Source organism: Trachurus japonicus, chromosome 16 (assembly GCF_045865225.1).
Source record: "Trachurus japonicus isolate A0001 chromosome 16, Traja_1.0".
Classification (NCBI taxonomy): Eukaryota; Metazoa; Chordata; class Actinopteri; order Carangiformes; family Carangidae; genus Trachurus; species Trachurus japonicus.
In genome coordinates this window covers 2,416,398-2,433,684 of record NC_140922.1, presented here as the reverse complement: position 1 = coordinate 2,433,684, position 17,287 = coordinate 2,416,398, and the positions used below count along the sequence as shown (strand labels likewise).

At 40.6% G+C, this 17,287-nt stretch overlaps 2 protein-coding genes across 2 annotated transcripts; one reads left to right on the top strand and one right to left on the bottom strand.

The window, feature by feature from the left end:
• Positions 1-752: 752 nt before the first annotated feature.
• On the top strand, positions 753-4,395 carry LOC146971410 (uncharacterized). The gene is made up of 4 exons (XM_085803286.1): positions 753-960; positions 1,224-1,379; positions 3,134-3,226; positions 4,063-4,395. Exons 1-4 carry the CDS (start codon positions 859-861, stop codon positions 4,384-4,386), a joined length of 675 nt encoding a protein of 224 aa, XP_085659412.1. The 5' UTR covers positions 753-858; the 3' UTR covers positions 4,387-4,395.
• Positions 4,396-8,385: 3,990 nt separating this feature from the next.
• LOC146971409 (interferon-induced very large GTPase 1-like) lies at positions 8,386-16,013 on the bottom strand. Its single transcript, XM_085802335.1, has 3 exons — positions 15,811-16,013; positions 14,484-15,726; positions 8,386-11,576 (listed from the first exon to the last, which is right to left on the bottom strand). The coding sequence occupies exons 1-3, from the start codon at positions 15,880-15,882 to the stop codon at positions 8,386-8,388; spliced, it is 4,506 nt and encodes a 1,501-aa protein (XP_085658461.1). The 5' UTR covers positions 15,883-16,013.
• Between the last annotated feature and the right edge of the window lie 1,274 nt (positions 16,014-17,287).

The following is a 17,287-nucleotide window of genomic DNA, read 5'->3' as shown; positions in this document are numbered from 1 at the left end:
ATTGAAAAGCTTACGCTTCCAAATGGCATCCCAGAGTCACTCGAAGACCTACTCGGCACGATAAAGACCACCTTTGGGTTAAAGGATGACGTCAGATTGCAGTATATGGACCAAGACTTTGGCAATGACTTTTTCAATCTGCATACCACCACTGAACTCCAGAATTTGGGAACAATCAAAGTGATCCACCAAAGTCCAACTTTGATCAGTGACCCTCAGTCCACTTCATCACTGTCTATTTCATTTGAGTCTGATGACGGTGCTTCGTTGGCATCCAATGACACAATTATCCTCTCATCCCCTGAATCTGTGTCATCTCGAACACAACAGTGGCCAGAAGACTTTTCAATTCCCCAATTTTCATATGAGACAGAGTTACAATTAGAGAGGGGGAATACTGAGTACCGTGTGAGCCAAAAAATGTTGACAGTCAGCTCCCGAATGCTGTCTGACATCCTGAAAAGAGTAGCAGAAGAAATTTACCGTTACAAGGCCTATCCAGAGGATGCACATTTCTGCGCAGCTGCAGAGGCCCTAATCAAAAAGCACCCATGTTTGAAAGAACCTGGCTCATTCAATGGCTGCTATGGTTGGAAACAACGACTCAAGTACAAAATGGCAAACTACAGGACTCAGCTCAAAATGCAGGGGTGTCCAGAGCTGTGTGTAAACTCCTTGAAATCTAAAGCTACTACAGATGCTTTCCCTGCTAAAAAAGTGAAGAAGCCAAAACGTTCTGAAGCTAACTTTTATCCACCCTTTCCTACTGGTGAGACTCTGGACAGCCAGGAAAAAGTGAGACTAGAACTTCTGACAGAGATCGGGATAAGGGACAATGAAAGGGTCGTCGCAGACAAAATGGCAAACACGTTTGCCTACAGACGGCATGAGGTGGTAAACCAAGAACCAAGTATTCAGGACTTCAGCGACAGATGGCCTGCACTCTTCACGCAGAAAGAGGTAAGAATGGAACCAAAGTGCTGAAAGTCTGTGTGCTTCAGGATTTATTGCAGTTAACTGTCATGAATCGGTCATAACTTGGATGTGGTTGAGATTTTATAACAATGAACTTGATGACAGAATTTACATTTTGAATTTCCACATGTGTTGCACTTGTTGGGATATAGACATTTTGACATACAGAATGACAGTTGCAGTTGCATTTTATTCCATAATACTAATATCTAATATAATATCTACTGTCATTTGTGTTTTGTTTTTAGATAAATTCAGAGTTCCAGAGGCTCATGGCTGTTCCTCTTGAGGGGAAGTTCATGGCCCAGTTAGACATGCTTTCACATCAGGTGATTAAAGTGATTCGTGCCAGAGGAGGAGCAACACGGCAAAAGACAGCAAAGATTATGGACACATTGGACCAGGTAAATCTGTACCATATACTGAGAGACGTCGTAACTAAGAGGGCTGTCAAAATATACCTGAACCCTTCATAAATATATTAATATGGGCAGGCCAATGCTTATCATGGCTTTCATTTGTATGAATGTTGTTAGCGACTCAAAAACTACACCACTGAACTCATCCTCCTTTCTTTCTATAATGAAGCTCTGGGTTTGACTTAGAGGTAAGATCGGGCCTAAAAAATCCAGCCCGACCCGACCCAGGCCCACAGGATTAAAGCCCGACCCGGCCCAAACCCGAGCAATTAACTTGATTTGCAGGCCCGAGCCCGAACCAAACCCGAAATTTCATATTTTATTTGTGAGGACTCAGAGTACGTCCTTAATCTAGCGCGGCACTTTAAGAGAGAGAGAGAGAGAGAGAGAGAGAGAGCGCAGAGAGAGAGACGGGGAGAGGGAGAGAGAGAGATGGGGAGGGGGAGAGAGAGAGAGCGCGCAGAGAGAGACGGGGAGAGGGAGAGAGAGAGAGCGCAGAGAGAGAGAGAGAGCGCGCAGAGAGAGACGGGGAGAGGGAGAGAGAGAGAGCGCAGAGAGAGACGGGGAGAGGGAGAGAGAGAGAGCGCAGAGAGAGAGAGAGAGCGCGCAGAGAGACAAAGAAGAGCAATGATGGGGTGGATAATAGACAGACTTGGGCTTAAGATCTTGGGTTTACACTGCAAGACTATTCGTCTGTTCACATCTCAAACTGCACGAGCGTCCCTCTTCAGTCCTACGTCTCAGATCAGTCTCAGACCCCCATACCACTAATTGCACGTTGTTCTACGATTGCTCCCCACCACGATTACCCTGCGATGCCGCTGAGATTTGTGCTGCTCTATAATTGCTCGATTGTAAACATCAAATTGACATTGGTTCCTGATGTTGGTTCCTATAGCAGAGTCCATGTGGAAGATCAGACCGACAAACACACAGACAGACAGCGCGCATCACCTCCAAGGCCGGTGCTGCAGAGAGAGAGAGAGAGAGAGAGAGAGAGAGAGAGACGCTGCGCTCTCCAGCCAGCTGACGTGTAGTTCACCTGCAGCTCACCTGCAGCTGTCAGAGGAGCCTCACTAGTTCTCTCTCTGACCTGCACTTTAAAAGTTCAGCTGATCAGGTCAGCTGAGCTGAGCCAGAGCACAGTGGACGTGGCTGGTGTGTAGCCTCGCTATTTTATACTGTAACGGCAAGAAAAAAAATAATCGTCCTCAATCGCTGATTGTCTGATAGTAGCCTATGTGTGTGTGTATTTGTCGGGCTGATCTTCCATCACGGACTGCGCTGCATTACTGATCATCACCCGGTCACCCTGTCTGTCACAGCTGTGGTCTAACTTTAGCTTCTCACTTCCCTGTCCCTCCTCTCTCTGTCTGCCCGTTCTAACTCCATCTGACGAAGTTAAGCATCCTGTCCTGTTTTACAGCGCCCTCTGTGTTTTTTTCCCCTAATTATTTATTTTATAACAAGTATTCCTCAGTTTAGTATCTCCACACATCGTTTATACATTTCTATAAACATATATTAAAAAAAAAAAAAAAGTCAGCGAGAGAGAAGCCCGGCCTGACCCGACCCGAACGTAATGATTGACATTTTCGGGCTCGGGCTCGGGCTTAAGATCTTACCTCTAGTTTGACTGACTGTTTTTAAATAAAGTATGTGTAAGAGTTAAGCAATAAGAGTAAGGATGTCTGTCTTGAAATTTACAACTTAAAATTAATAAACATTTGTTGTTCTAGGCTGTGGACATTAATCTTAGGAGGGAATGTGTGCTGAAAGCGCTCACCATCTTCCTGGGAGAAGAGGCAGATGACCTTATCAAAGAATATCTTGTAAGTTTCAACAGTTTATATGTCAGCACATCTTGTCAAAGGGACAGAAAAAACTGAACTGTTAGAAGAAAAACAACAACTGAACCATAGTTGGATTTTTGACATGTATTTATTATCATGGCCATATTTCTCCTCCCCTCTCTACTGCTAATTTTCCTCTTCTTCTCCCATCTCCTCCTCTTTTCCTTCCATCTTCTCCTCATCTCCTCTTCTTTTCCTCCCATCTGCTCTTTGCTTTCTCTCCTCTCTTTGTCTCCCATCTTCACCTCATCCCTTCTTCTCCCCCTTTCTCGTCTCTTAGCCCCCTCTCTTCTACTTTCTTTTCCTTCTCTCTTTGCCTTTGTCTCATCTTCTTCTCCTCCTCACCTCTTCATCTCTCTTTGCCTTCTCCTAGATTTAGTGTAAAAAAGAGAGATTTTTGTTAGTTGTTTTTTAGAACACCCATAACACCTGAACCATGGTTTGATTGCTGACATGTATTTATTATCATGACCATATTGGACATTATGTAATTCCCAGCAACAATACACAACATATTGGATTGAATATTTTTTATTTCAGTAAGATTATACAAGTTCAAAGCAATAGTTTGACATGTTGGAAATCTTATCTTTCTGGGTTACAATTAGATTACCAGATGATACACCTCTCTCTGCTGTTTCTGGTGTGTAATGACACTAGTGCTGACCCCAAAAAAATCGAAGCCCCCGCCCTAGATGACACCCAGCCAAGAAATAGCCCAGCACATAACACATATTGGTACATCACCCAAACACTTCATCACAGTAAGAAGTGAGGCTAATGATGATTCGTTTGTGTCCGGTACCCCTCTATAGGACTCTGACAGAGAAGATATTCAGAGGGACCTGGAGCAGCTCACTATGGCAGTCTTTGTGATTCGGAAGGAGGGAGAAGGATTGGAGGAGCCACCTGCCGACATCGGCATCGTCATTGAGGGCGTGCAAGTGTTACATGAACTGACTTCAGTTGCCTCAGCTTGTGCCATGCTTCTAGGTTTGATTTATGCAATCAACCTAGCTTATCCAAAACCCTTCCGCTTCACTTTTGAAGTGCTACAGAAAATCTTCATGGAGCTTGATCAGCACAAGATGTCCCCCAAAGTCCAACATCTGTATAACAAACTTATAAGCTCCAAGTAACGACACACAACGATGACCAACAAATGGCCTTGTGCCAAACTGTGAAGGAACAATGGTGTTTGGACATTCAAGTCTAGTCTCTTTCGGATGTTGGGCCGCTTTTATGCTCCAAGAGACAATGAATACACTCAAATATTCCTCAAACGACAATTTAAAGTGCTTTTACACATACTTCGTAATGGGTATGTTTTTTTTTTCCCAGGCATAATTTCCTGTGTATTCCTATATTCCTCCATTTGTAGGGAAAGGTAGAATTTCAGTTTTAATGTGTTCAGTTTTACAACAAACTGTTGTGACAGTGTGTAACAGTGTTAAATACAACTCTAAAAGAGGTGTTCATATTTTTTCATCTCCATTGGTGTAGCTGAAGAGAAGTTTCTGAATACTCTTAGGGCAATTTGTGATAACAGTCTGTGTTGAAATTGTTGGACATATTTGTGTAATACTTTGTTGCACTATTTTACACTTTGCCAACAGGTTTGTGGTCCAGTTACTTGTGCATTTTGTGCATATGTGTTTTTAAAATCATCTCCATTGGTCAGCTACATGTACAGATGCATAATATTCATTGGGAATAGCTGAAGAGAAGTTTCTGAATACTCTTAGGGCAATTTTTCATAGTTGTGATAACAGTCTGTGTTGAAATTGTTGGACATATTTGTGTAATACTTTGTTGCACTATTTTACACTTTGGTTTGTGGTCCAGTTACTTGTGCATTTTGTGCATATGTGTTTTTAAAAGGGACAAATGTGTTATGTGTTGGCCCAAAAGCTGTGTTGATGGCCATAAAGTTAATGGTTTATTACATTTATACAATAAACTATTTAAAAAAAAACATTGGATTTTGATTTTTTATTAAAATATTTTCATCCAACTTAAAATTGTAATTTTAGTATTTATTAACCAAACTGAAATTTCATTTTAGGGTTACTACAAAAAGTAATTTACACTAAATCATATTATTAGGTTAGAAAAGAGTAATATTTTACTTTGGGGTTATGTAAATTATTTAGTTGGAAAAACTGAAAACTTTAAGTTGACTTACCTTAATTTTAAGTTAGAGTAATGCAAAATCTTGATTTGAGAACAATTAATTTATTAGGTCCATGTGACTTAAATCCATTGTGTTAATCTAATTCAATAACTTAATTTCAAACAACTTAATTCAATCAGGTGTTACCAATTGAAACAATTCAATTAAGTTGGTCCAACTATTTTCTTTTTTCAGTGCAGAGCATGGTGCATGTTCTGCTATAATGACCAGAACTTGCTCAGTTTTTGTCCGATTTCCAAACGGTTTTATTTTTTATGAACGTCTATGCAGTTATGATGCTGCATACTTAAAATTATAATAATAATAATCATTACTCTTTTTTTGTAAAAGTCACATTATAGTAACATTATGCAAATAGTTAAGTAATAGCTACATACTGATTTATTTTTCAGAGTTATGAATAGTTTTTTTAGTGCAGAGGACAGGATCACCCACCGGAACTAATCTAAGTGTCTGTGCGAGTTGCCCGTCCCAATATGGCCGACCGTGAGCTACACCAGCGTGTAGTCCAAACCACCCCCTTGATTGTGACCATCTGGAACCACAGGAAGTGTCCCAAAAGTAATGTCAAAGGACATGGGGTTTACTCACAGTGAAAAGATTGTAATTTGGTAGTTAATAAATTGAATTTTGGAAGAGGAGTTTGCCTTTACAAATCATGAACTGCTTGAGCTGGAAGAACACCATGGGTTACCAGAAAAAAAGAGAGTCTTTCAATACATATGATGGTATTTTATTCTTGTCATTACATAAAGTTAAACCCAACTTTTGTTTTAAATTGTATTTATATAGTTTCATAAATGATAAAATCACATAGACATATTTCTTTCCATTACACAGCAGAACACTTAAAATACTTTTACAACAGAAAGCCTCCATCTGTGATTCACTTGAGAAATTCAGATTTAATGTATTTTAAATCAGCAAAACTTCAAGATACGTATACATGCATTCTCCATATTACTTGCTCTTCAGTTGTGAATTCTGTAATTTGTAATGATGACTTGTCAGTAACAAATCAATAATTACAGTGATTGATGAACATTAACATGAAAACAAGTGTGACCTGTCATGAACTTGCTCAAGGGTCAGATAAGAAAGGAGAGATCACACATGGTTGAATTCACAAAATAAAAATATTTCTTTAAAGGCTGGGTTGGTGATCCTATTCCGGAGCAAATTTTTTTACTAACTTGTTTGAAACCCTCTCCACACTTTGATTGCTACCAATTAATTGAATGCTTTCTCACAAAAATGGAAAAAGTCAGTCACCTATGGGACATTTCCTGTGAAAACAGCATCCAATCATCTTTAATGTCACATAAAAATCAATTGGATCGTGATGTGTCAATCAAGCTGCCGTCTCTCCCTCTCTCTCCTCTCGCATGCGCAATCAGAGTCTTCACCTACATCCGTGGAAAGGTGAAGCTGTGGCTTCAGAGAGAAGTCTGAGGAAAGAGACTGGGACTTTTTGTTTTTAAAATGTGGCCTGATAGAACAGTTTTTCCAGGATCTCCAACCCTACCTTTAAGTCATGTAGTCACATAACTAAATCAAAACTACTTGTTGAATATGTTGGATCAGTAGTGGATATGGAAAAAGGGAAAATGTTTTGTGGTGGTAAGTAACTAAACAAATGAAACAAAGAAAATTGATGTTTCTGGTGGAAGAGAGAGACAAGCTGAGCATGCCAGTTTTTAAAAGGTGAACTACTTCAGCCTGATGGCCTTCAATCTACTTGGTTACTTCCTGTAAAGAGGACTCTAAAGGCAAGCACACAAACCAGACACAGTAATAAAAGAAGGCTCATCATACATCCTTCTCAGCTGAGTAAACCTGTGGGCAGAGATGTCCACGAGTCGTTTTTGCTAGTCCAAGTCAAGTCTCTGGTCAAGAGTCCAAGTCAAGTCTCAAGTCTCTAAATAAGTCTCTTCTGGTTGTAATGATCCGTCTATCATCTGCTGCTATCTGGTCTGCTAAGAGTACTGTACAGCTATATCTAAGAAATTCAAAGCATTTACTGTATTATTATCACTCCTTTATCTATTAGCATACAGTATTGATTAATTGTTTATTATATGACCACTTTAAACAGGCTATTGTAATGCAATATGAAGAAAACACACAATGAAAGCTTTCCTCTAAAGGAAACTGTATTCTGAGTCAAGAAAGATTCAAGGCTGCTCTGCCCCTCTGCACTGGCCTTTTCTTTTTTTGCTTTGTTGAATTCAGAAAACCTTAGATGAACAACGTGGAAAATGATTTAGACTGTTAATTATAGTAGGTCATAAGATCTGGATGGTTTAGTGAACATTTTTATGTGTAGCAAAACCTTTCTGGAACTGTTTGTTTTTTTGTTGTTGTTGTTTTTTTTTTCATTAGATCCTCATGTCGTCAACTCCTGGGGGCGTGTCGACACATGCAGACTTCCATACGCCTTCAGTCACATTTCACAGCAAAATAATAAATAAACAGGAGGACTTCACCTACAGTAGTCTGGTATGTGCCAGACCAGTTATGCAGCAGTCCCCATGAAGGAAGGTCTGACAACCTGTACAGACGGTGCCGCTCTAATAATAATGATTAAAAAAAAAACAGCCGGTCACCTGTCACTCACCCGCAGCTGACTGCGTTGTCAGAGGAGCTCTGCTGTTCCTCTTTCTTTAGCTTGGTGTTTGGCTGCACTCTGTATAAAAGGAGTTCAATATAATCTAACCTCCATCTGAATACCGGCCATGTGGCACTGCTAGGCTGTAGCATTGTCAGTCATCCTGTCAGGATGGAAGCACAAGCCAGGAAAATAATGATCGTTCACGAGTCCCAAAACACGAGTCCAAGTCGAGTCTGAAGTCTTTCGGGCACGAGTCCAAGTCAAGTCTGAAGTCTCTGTGTGTGCGACTCGAGTTCGAGTCGCAAACTTGAGTCCCCATATCTGCCTGTTGGTTTACAGGTTATCCAGGCTTTTTACTGCCTCTTCTTTATCATGTGCCTTCCACCCCTCTGGAATTGCTCCATGACCTTCAAATTTACATGAGTAGAATTCTTCCAGTTGATCTTTAAATCTATGCACAAACCATTTCCAGAACACCAGGTTTGAATAATCAGGGGTAATGTTCCAGTCTTTGTAAGGTGCTCCAGCATCTCGGTACTTTTTATAGGGAACAGAGTTCTCTTCATTTTGAGGGTAAAATCTGCCATTAGTTCTAACCTTTGTTGTGCAGAAGTCAAGACTAAATATCTGTGTCTTTCGGTAGTGCCACCCTTTAACTGCGGGGGATCGATGAAAGTGGGCATTGTGATCCTCACTGTGATTTTCCACGGAGTTGATGCAAACAGCTCCACAGAATGGACATGTTTCCCAGCAACACTTGCACAGCTGTTCAATCAGGATTTCATCAGGCTTCCGTCTGAATAGATTCAACATTTCCAATGGGAGTTCGCTCACCACCTTCATGACGGGTCCAAGGCCTTTCTCTATCTCTTCTTTGAGAAAGTCAAAACTCTTTATGTCTTTGAAGTTTTCAGAACCAATGACATGAAATGTAAACACTTTTATCACACTGGAAAATTCCTTCAGCCACATGTCTATGTCTCCTCTCTGAGTATTCTTGACTTTGCGTGTTGCAGTAGATAAAGCCTCACTCACAAGATTTTTCACATCTTCAACATTAACCTTGAGTTTATCTTGTGCTTTGTCTGTATTGGATTTGATGTATTCATTTACCTCCTCTCTGATAAAACTCTCTATATATCTCTTTGGTTGATAGATGTAGGTGATGAAACCCCAGAAGTCTTCTTTCTCTGCAAGTGACTGCAACACATGTTTCTCCAGGTTCAGTCTGTTCCCATTGAATGCAGGGACATTTCCCTTCATCTCTCCAGCGAGACCAATAGCAGTCTTGTTAAAGACAGCCTCAACAATGGCAGCCTTCAGTTTGTCACAGATCAGTTCTGCGAGTACGACAGCAGAAGAGCTTCCTTTACAGAAGCTTCTGAAAACGTTGTAATATTCATCCTTTTTGCTTTCCAAATGAGCACGTGGATCATTCTTCTTCTTGAATTTGTTGTGGGACTCTGAAAGCCAACGCCCTGCTCCGTCAAACACATACAGTAACAGATCAACTGTAAACTTCTTCTTCAGAGCATATTTCTTCGTTGATTCAAATTCTGTCACTTTCTCTTTGACATTTTTGGCCACTTCTAGCAGATAAGTTGAACTGTAGCCACTTGTAGCTACAGGTTTGTTCTTGATTGTGTCAAGTGACTGTTTGTCAACATCATCAATCATGGATCTGATCAGCTGTTGGTCTTTGTATTGTAAAGGGCCTTTAATCATGTTCTTAAATTGGTCCCATTTCTCTTTAAACCAACTCTCCGCAGGTTGCTCCTGGTACTTGGTGGCAGTCACATAATCAGAGAAATTACCGACCACTGATATGTTTTTGTATATGCCATTGTTTCTGCGTTCACTGATTAGAGCCCATTCAAATCCAAGCTCATGAATGATTTTTGTCTGATCTTCCTCCAAGTTGATGTCTTCAATAGGATTTATATCTGCAGTTAGTTCTCTCACCCAGTCACTCCAAACAGTGTCAAAGTTCTGTTTCAGTTCCCCTTCATCCTTTGCCTTGTCTTTCAACTGCTTAGCGAGCTTTTTGCTCTTCTGTAGCAGGTTCTTCTCAAACTCTGTCTTCTGGTCATCAAGCTTTTTACAATCCTTCTTCTGCTGGATAACTTCATCCAGTTTTCTTTTCACTCCACCCATCAGTTCATCATGAAACTCCTTGATTTTGATTTCAAATCGGTTTTGCCACTGAACCAACATTTCTTTGTCTCTGTCATCATTAAAGTGCTTTGTCATTTCTGTTTTGACTTCTTCATATGTTTTGCTCATTTCCTTATTAAGGTCATTGAGCTCAACCTTGTCAAGTTCTCCTTTTTCAATGCTGGTATACAGCCGATCTTCAACGGTCAACATGTTGCTCCTCAGGGCCCAGGTCCAGTTTGCGTACTGAACCTCAAGTTTTCTGTACACTGCAATTTCAACAGAGTTTTTGAAACTGAAGACAAAGTTTTCGTTCAGTAGAGCATTCCACAGGTCCTGAACATTGCTTTTGAACTGTGACAGAGTAAACCCAGTAGACTGTGAAGCTTTATAAAGGATGAGGTTCTTCAGCTTTTGGATGCTCTCACTATAATCTGGATTTGGAGGAGCCATAGGTGGACTTCCCTCCCATAGCTGGGCAAAGTATTTCACATCTTTTTGCACATCAAATGCAATGACGTCACTGAAACACTCTGCATCACAAACCTCCTCTTTGGCAGCTAGTTGGGCCATCTGGTCCAGTTTCTCTTGTAGGCGTCTCTTTCCATCCATGTTCATCTCTGCAGCTGAAATATCTGTAACGTTCTGGTGAACAAACACACAACTTGGAGAAAGTTTAACTTTCTTCATCCTCATGAAAGCCTGAACAACAATCTGCAGAACATCTTGCATGTCAGCTGGATTCTCTCCAAAGATGTTGATCAATGTCATGTTTCCCAGACCAACAACAAATGTTGCCAGTTCATTGTCGTGGTTTAGAGTGGTGTTACCTGCTAATTCAAGAGCACGCAGTCCTTCAGTGTCCACCACCAGAACATAGTCGAACTTCAACTCTGTCTTCATCTCCTCTGACACTTTGACCAGCTGCATGAAGGCCCCCTTGGTGCATCTGCCAGCACTCACTGCAAACTGTAACCCAAACATGGCATTCAGCATGGTTGATTTTCCACTGCTTTGTACGCCCAAAACTGACAACACAAAAACTCTCTTGTCGCCCAGTTTCTTGATGACTTCATCTAAAAGACTAGAGACCCATGTTAGAGGTACATGCCCTGCATCACCATCCATCAGCTCCATGGGATGTCCTGATATCATGAGATCTGCAGCCAGCTCAGGGTATTTAGACCAGTCAGTCTGTTCACTCTGTGTTTGTCCATCCAAATATGTATGGGCTCCATAGATCTCTTTATGGGCTTCATAGATCTGTCCCATTTCTCTGAAGACATGCACCAAGCCAAAATTGGCTGACTGCAGTTCTGTTGATATTTTTTCAAGCTCAACTTGTTTTGTTTTTAACATTGTGTCATGATCTTCCTTCTCAGACTTCTGCTTCTTATCAGGTTTATCAGACTTCTGCTTCTCATCAGGTTTATCAGACTTCTGCTTCTCATCATGGTTATCAGACTTCTCCTTCTCATCATGTTTATCAGATTTATTCTGCTTCTCATCATGGTTATCAGACTTCTGCTTCTCATCATGGTTATCAGACTTATTCTGCTTCTCATCATGGAAATCAGACTTATTCTGCTTCTCATCAGGGTTATCAGACTTCTGCTTCTCATCAGGGTTATCAGACTTCTGCTTCTCATCAGGGTTATCAGACTTCTCCTTCTCATCAGGGTTATCAGACTTCTCCTTCTCATCATGTTTATCAGATTTATTCTGCTTCTCATCATGGTTATCAGACTTCTGCTTCTCATCATGGTTATCAGACTTCTGCTTCTCATCAGGGTTATCAGACTTCTGCTTCTCATCAGGGTTATCAGACTTCTCCTTCTCATCAGGGTTATCAGACTTCTCCTTCTCATCATGTTTATCAGATTTATTCTGCTTCTCATCAGGGTTATCAGACTTCTGCTTCTCATCATGGTTATCAGACTTCTGCTTCTCATCAGGGTTATCAGACTTATTCTGCTTATCATCAGGGTTATCAGACTTCTCCTTCTCATCAGGGTTATCAGACTTCTCCTTCTCATCATGTTTATCAGATTTATTCTGCTTCTCATCATGGTTATCAGACTTCTGCTTCTCATCATGGTTATCAGACTTCTCCTTCTCATCATGTTTATCAGATTTATTCTGCTTCTCATCATGGTTATCAGACTTCTGCTTCTCATCATGGTTATCAGACTTCTGCTTCTCATCAGGGTTATCAGACTTCTGCTTCTCATCATGGTTATCAGACTTCTGCTTCTCATCAGGGTTATCAGACTTATTCTGCTTATCATCAGGGTTATCAGACTTCTCCTTCTCATCAGGGTTATCAGACTTCTCCTTCTCATCATGTTTATCAGACTTATTCTGCTTCTCATCATGGAAATCAGACTTCTGCTTCTCATCATGGTTATCAGACTTCTGCTTCTCATCAGGGTTATCAGACTTCTGCTTCTCATCATGGTTATCAGACTTCTCCTTCTCATCATGGTTATCAGACTTCTGCTTCTCATCAGGGTTATCAGACTTCTGCTTCTCATCATGGTTATCAGACTTCTCCTTCTCATCATGTTTATCAGATTTATTCTGCTTCTCATCATGGTTATCAGACTTCTGCTTCTCATCAGGGTTATCAGACTTCTGCTTCTCATCAGGGTTATCAGACTTCTGCTTCTCATCAGGGTTATCAGACTTCTCCTTCTCATCAGGGTTATCAGACTTCTGCTTCTCATCAGGGTTATCAGACTTCTGCTTCTCATCATGGTTATCAGACTTATTCTGCTTCTCATCAGGGTTATCAGACTTCTGCTTCTCATCATGGTTATCAGACTTCTGCTTCTCATCATGGTTATCAGACTTATTCTGCTTCTCATCAGGGTTATCAGACTTCTGCTTCTCATCATGGTTATCAGACTTCGGCTTCTCATCATGGTTATCAGACTTCTGCTTCTCATCAGGGTTATCAGACTTCTCCTTCTCATCATGTTTATCAGATTTATTCTGCTTCTCATCAGGGTTATCAGACTTCTGCTTCTCATCATGGTTATCAGACTTCTGCTTCTCATCATGTTTATCCGATTTATTCTGCTTCTCATCATGGTTATCAGACTTCTCCTTCTCATCATGTTTATCCGATTTATTCTGCTTCTCATCAGGGTTATCAGACTTATTCTGCTTCTCATCAGGGTTATCAGATTTATTCTGCTTCTCATCATGGTTATCAGACTTCTGCTTCTCATCACGGTTATCAGACTTCTGCTTCTCATCAGGGTTATCAGACTTCTGCTTCTCATCATGGTTATCAGACTTCTGCTTCTCATCATGTTTATCAGATTTATTCTGCTTCTCATCAGGGTTATCAGACTTCTGCTTCTCATCATGGTTATCAGATTTATTCTGCTTCTCATCATGGTTATCAGACTTCTGCTTCTCATCAGGGTTATCAGACTTCTGCTTCTCATCATGTTTATCAGATTTATTCTGCTTCTCATCATGGTTATCAGACTTCTGCTTCTCATCAGGGTTATCAGACTTCTTCTGCTTCTCATCAGGGTTATCAGACTTCTTCTGCTTCTCATCAGGGTTATCAGACTTCTTCTGCTTCTCATCACGGTTATCAGACTTCTTCTGCTTCTCATGGTTATCAGACTTCTTCTGCTTCTCATCATGGTTATCAGACTTCTCCTTCTCATCACGGTTATCAGACTTCTTCTGCTTCTCATCACGGCTGACAGACTTCTTCTGCTTCTCATCACGGCTGACAGACTTCTTCTGCTTCTCATCACGGCTGACAGACTTCTTCTGCTTCTCATCACGGCTGTCAGACTTCTTCTGCTTCTCATCACGGCTGTCAGACTTCTTCTGCTTCTCATCACGGCTGTCAGACTTCTTCTGCTTCTCATCACGGCTGTCAGACTTCTTCTGCTTCTCATCACGGCTGACAGACTTCTTCTGCTTCTCATCACGGCTGTCAGACTTCTTCTGCTTCTCATCACGGCTGACAGACTTCTTCTGCTTCTCATCACGGCTGACAGACTTCTTCTGCTTCTCATCACGGCTGACAGACTTCTTCTGCTTCTCTTCACGGCTGACAGACTTTTGCTTCTCTTCACGGTTATCAGATTTCTTCTGCTTCTCATCACGGCTATCAGACTTTTGCTTCTCTTCACGGTTATCAGATTTCTTCTGCTTCTCATCACGGCTATCAGACTTTTGCTTCTCTTCACGGTTATCAGACTTCTTCTGCTTCTCATCACGGCTATCAGACTTTTGCTTCTCTTCACGGTTATCAGATTTGTCATTTTTCTTCTTCAGGGCCAATACCTCAGACCACTTCTCATCATACGTTTGGAGAATTGATGTGAGATCATCTGTGGAGATGGCATCCATTAAGATCTGAGTCCATTTCAGGAAATACTCTTTGTTTATTGATTTCAAAGGTGAGAGACTTTCAATGAACAACTTCACCAGTTCACTGCAGGGAAGATCACATTGTTGTTTTCGTATTTTCATCAATTGTTCTTCTTTTTCACTTTTCTCCTTCTCGTTTCCTTTGATTTCTTTGAGGTGATACAGTTCTTTGTGTTTTCTGCACCACTCATTCCACAGTTGACCATGACAAGGGAGGAATTTACCTTTGATTTTTGAAACATTCATCCCCTCAAGTAAATTCACTACCTTCATAGCAGCAGATTTCCCTGTTTGACAGTGTGTGTCAGCTTCATCCACTCTGATTCTAGAGACCTGGGCCATGGTTTCTAGCTGGAAGGATGAATGTGGTCCAGACAAGATCTCTCTAATGATCCTTTTTAGTTCTGCAGACACATCTGACTTGTTTTTGCCTTTTAGACCCATTTGGTAATTTCCCTTTTTCTTCTGAACTGTACGACAGTCATCAGCAATGAGACAGATGAGAGGCTTTGTAGACTTAAGAAGAGCTGACATTACTTTACTATATTTGTCCCCTTTTTTCAGATTTGGCACAAGAACAACATTGACTGAAGATTTTTCAGTCAGTATTTCACGCTGATTTTCCATTGACAGAGCATCACCATGAAGATTACAGAAGGCAGTGCAGTCAGTGAAGGCATCATTGGGTTTCCCAGCAGGACAGTACCAGGCAATCTCTGCCACACCATCCATCAGATGGCGAGACATGGAGCTACCTGGACAGTCTCTATGGAAGAAGGTGTTGTGGCGGTCGTTGATCAAAGTGTTGATCAGCTGAGATTTAGACACTGACAGTGAACCCAGGCGGAAAAATGACACCATGGGTGTCTCAGCTTTACAGATGGACAAACTCTTCATGGTGATGTTTGATTCATCTTTGATTTCACATATCTTCCATGTTTTTCTTATTTGTCTGAATGTCCACAGAGGACACTCAACTTCCATTGTGACTGGGTCAGGGACAAGCAAAGGTAAGGCGTACTGACACTGTGAGAGCTTGGTCACCATGTTCTGCTTCAGGAAGCTGTCTGAGCAGTGAAACACTGCCATTTGAACGTCCATTGGATGAACATGAGTCTGGTTTGATGAATCACCAGCTTCACTGTTGCTGTAAAAATCATCTAAATCACTGTCTGTGTCAGCAGTTTCAGATGCTGCAACAGGGTTTGAATGGCTCACCTCAGCACTGTCTTGTCTTACAGTGATATATCTGGCTCTATAGTCTAACATCATCAACCTCTGAAGAAAAGTATGAGCTAGATCTTCCTCAGATGTTTCATGTTCCTGTTTCACTGGTTGACATATTTTAAGAAAATCTGCAGGTGACAACTTCTGTTTGTCTGCAAGGTGAAGTCTCTGAAGAAGAGTTTTGAGCTTCTCTTCTGAAGTCCTCACCGATGACTGTAAATAATTAGTAAATACAGACATATTATTTACATTAAAAAACAGAACAAAACGTAATTTCACTTTTTGGGAAGAGACAGAAATTGTAAAAAGACAAAATATTCTTACCTCATTCTCACTCATGTCCATATCGAAGCACCTATAGGACAATGAACCAGATGAATATGGCATTGATATATTTACCAGTTCAGTGAGAAATAATTATAAGTTGGTTATTTTAAGTTTCACTATCAGTTGTAAGTGAAAACATTTATTAGTCGCTTTGATGCAATTCACATATCAAAATATCATTCTCACAGCTCTAAATGCAATTTTCAAAGCACCGATGCATTTCTCTTCACACTAAATCAACTGTAAAAATACTTATACAACAAACAAGGCCTTCTTCAAATGTGTCAAATCTGCAGAGTCTGTCAGTGAATCAAACATTCTCAACAGTGCTTCAAAAGTCAAACACCAAGTGATTTAATATAAACCTGATAGATTAAAAATGTAAAAAATGTATTCATATTTTGTCATCATGATCAGAAGTTACATTATGATTATCACTGGCACAAAACTTCATCCTTGTGAAAAAGCAAAATAAAACCAACTTCCAATAGTAACTTTAGTTAAATGTAAGAACCAAAGGAAAACAAAAACCTTTGTACCTGGTTGCAGAGCCATCCCTCCCTATATGCAAATTTTTTGATCGCAGTTAGCTAGTGGCGAAATAGACTGCAGTATTTTTGCTATTGTGTGGTCTGTGCTGAAGTTGCTACAACTAGAGACGTTTGCAGTTGGCAAGTGTCACGGTGCGTTAGACCATAAACCTGTGCCAGAATATCCCTTTAAAGGGGACATATTATGCAAAACTCACTTTTTCATTGCTTTAGTATGTGTATTTGCGTATCCGGAGTGCCTCCTCACCCCTTTAACATAAGTTTTGACAACTACGTGAACATTTTGTAAACTGCCATAGTCAGAATATGTGTCTCTTAACAAGCCGTTTTAATTTCACCCGGCTTGATTTGAGTATTCCAGCCCTCGCTCCCATGATTACTGTGGTGTATTGATTTACCACATATTAGATTTACCAGCTAGTGATTATATCGTCGCTGTCCAATGAAAACCACGTATGTCCATTTTTTTCGATTTTGAGTTTTTTCAACAATTAGAGTGATCAGGTGTCCCTCCGTGAACAGTAAGCTTTGGAAATCAAAATGACCAGTGAAAAGATGTGAAATCACCCCAT

Excerpts from the sequence above, each read along its gene's own strand:
- LOC146971409 (XM_085802335.1), bottom strand. The coding sequence starts at position 15,882 with ATGATGTTAGACTATAGAGCCAGATATATCACTGTAAGACAAGACAGT. Across the intron at positions 15,727-15,810 it reads AGGTGAGCCATTCAAACCCT|ACTCATGTTCATCCAATGGA; the intron begins GTTGCAGCATCT and ends TCATCAAACCAG. Across the intron at positions 11,577-14,483 it reads AAATGACAAATCTGATAACC|ATCATGACACAATGTTAAAA; the intron begins GTGAAGAGAAGC and ends CTGAGAAGGAAG.
- LOC146971410 (XM_085803286.1), top strand. The coding sequence starts at position 859 with ATGGCAAACACGTTTGCCTACAGACGGCATGAGGTGGTAAACCAAGAA. Across the intron at positions 1,380-3,133 it reads TTATGGACACATTGGACCAG|GCTGTGGACATTAATCTTAG; the intron begins GTAAATCTGTAC and ends TTGTTGTTCTAG. Across the intron at positions 3,227-4,062 it reads ACCTTATCAAAGAATATCTT|GACTCTGACAGAGAAGATAT; the intron begins GTAAGTTTCAAC and ends ACCCCTCTATAG.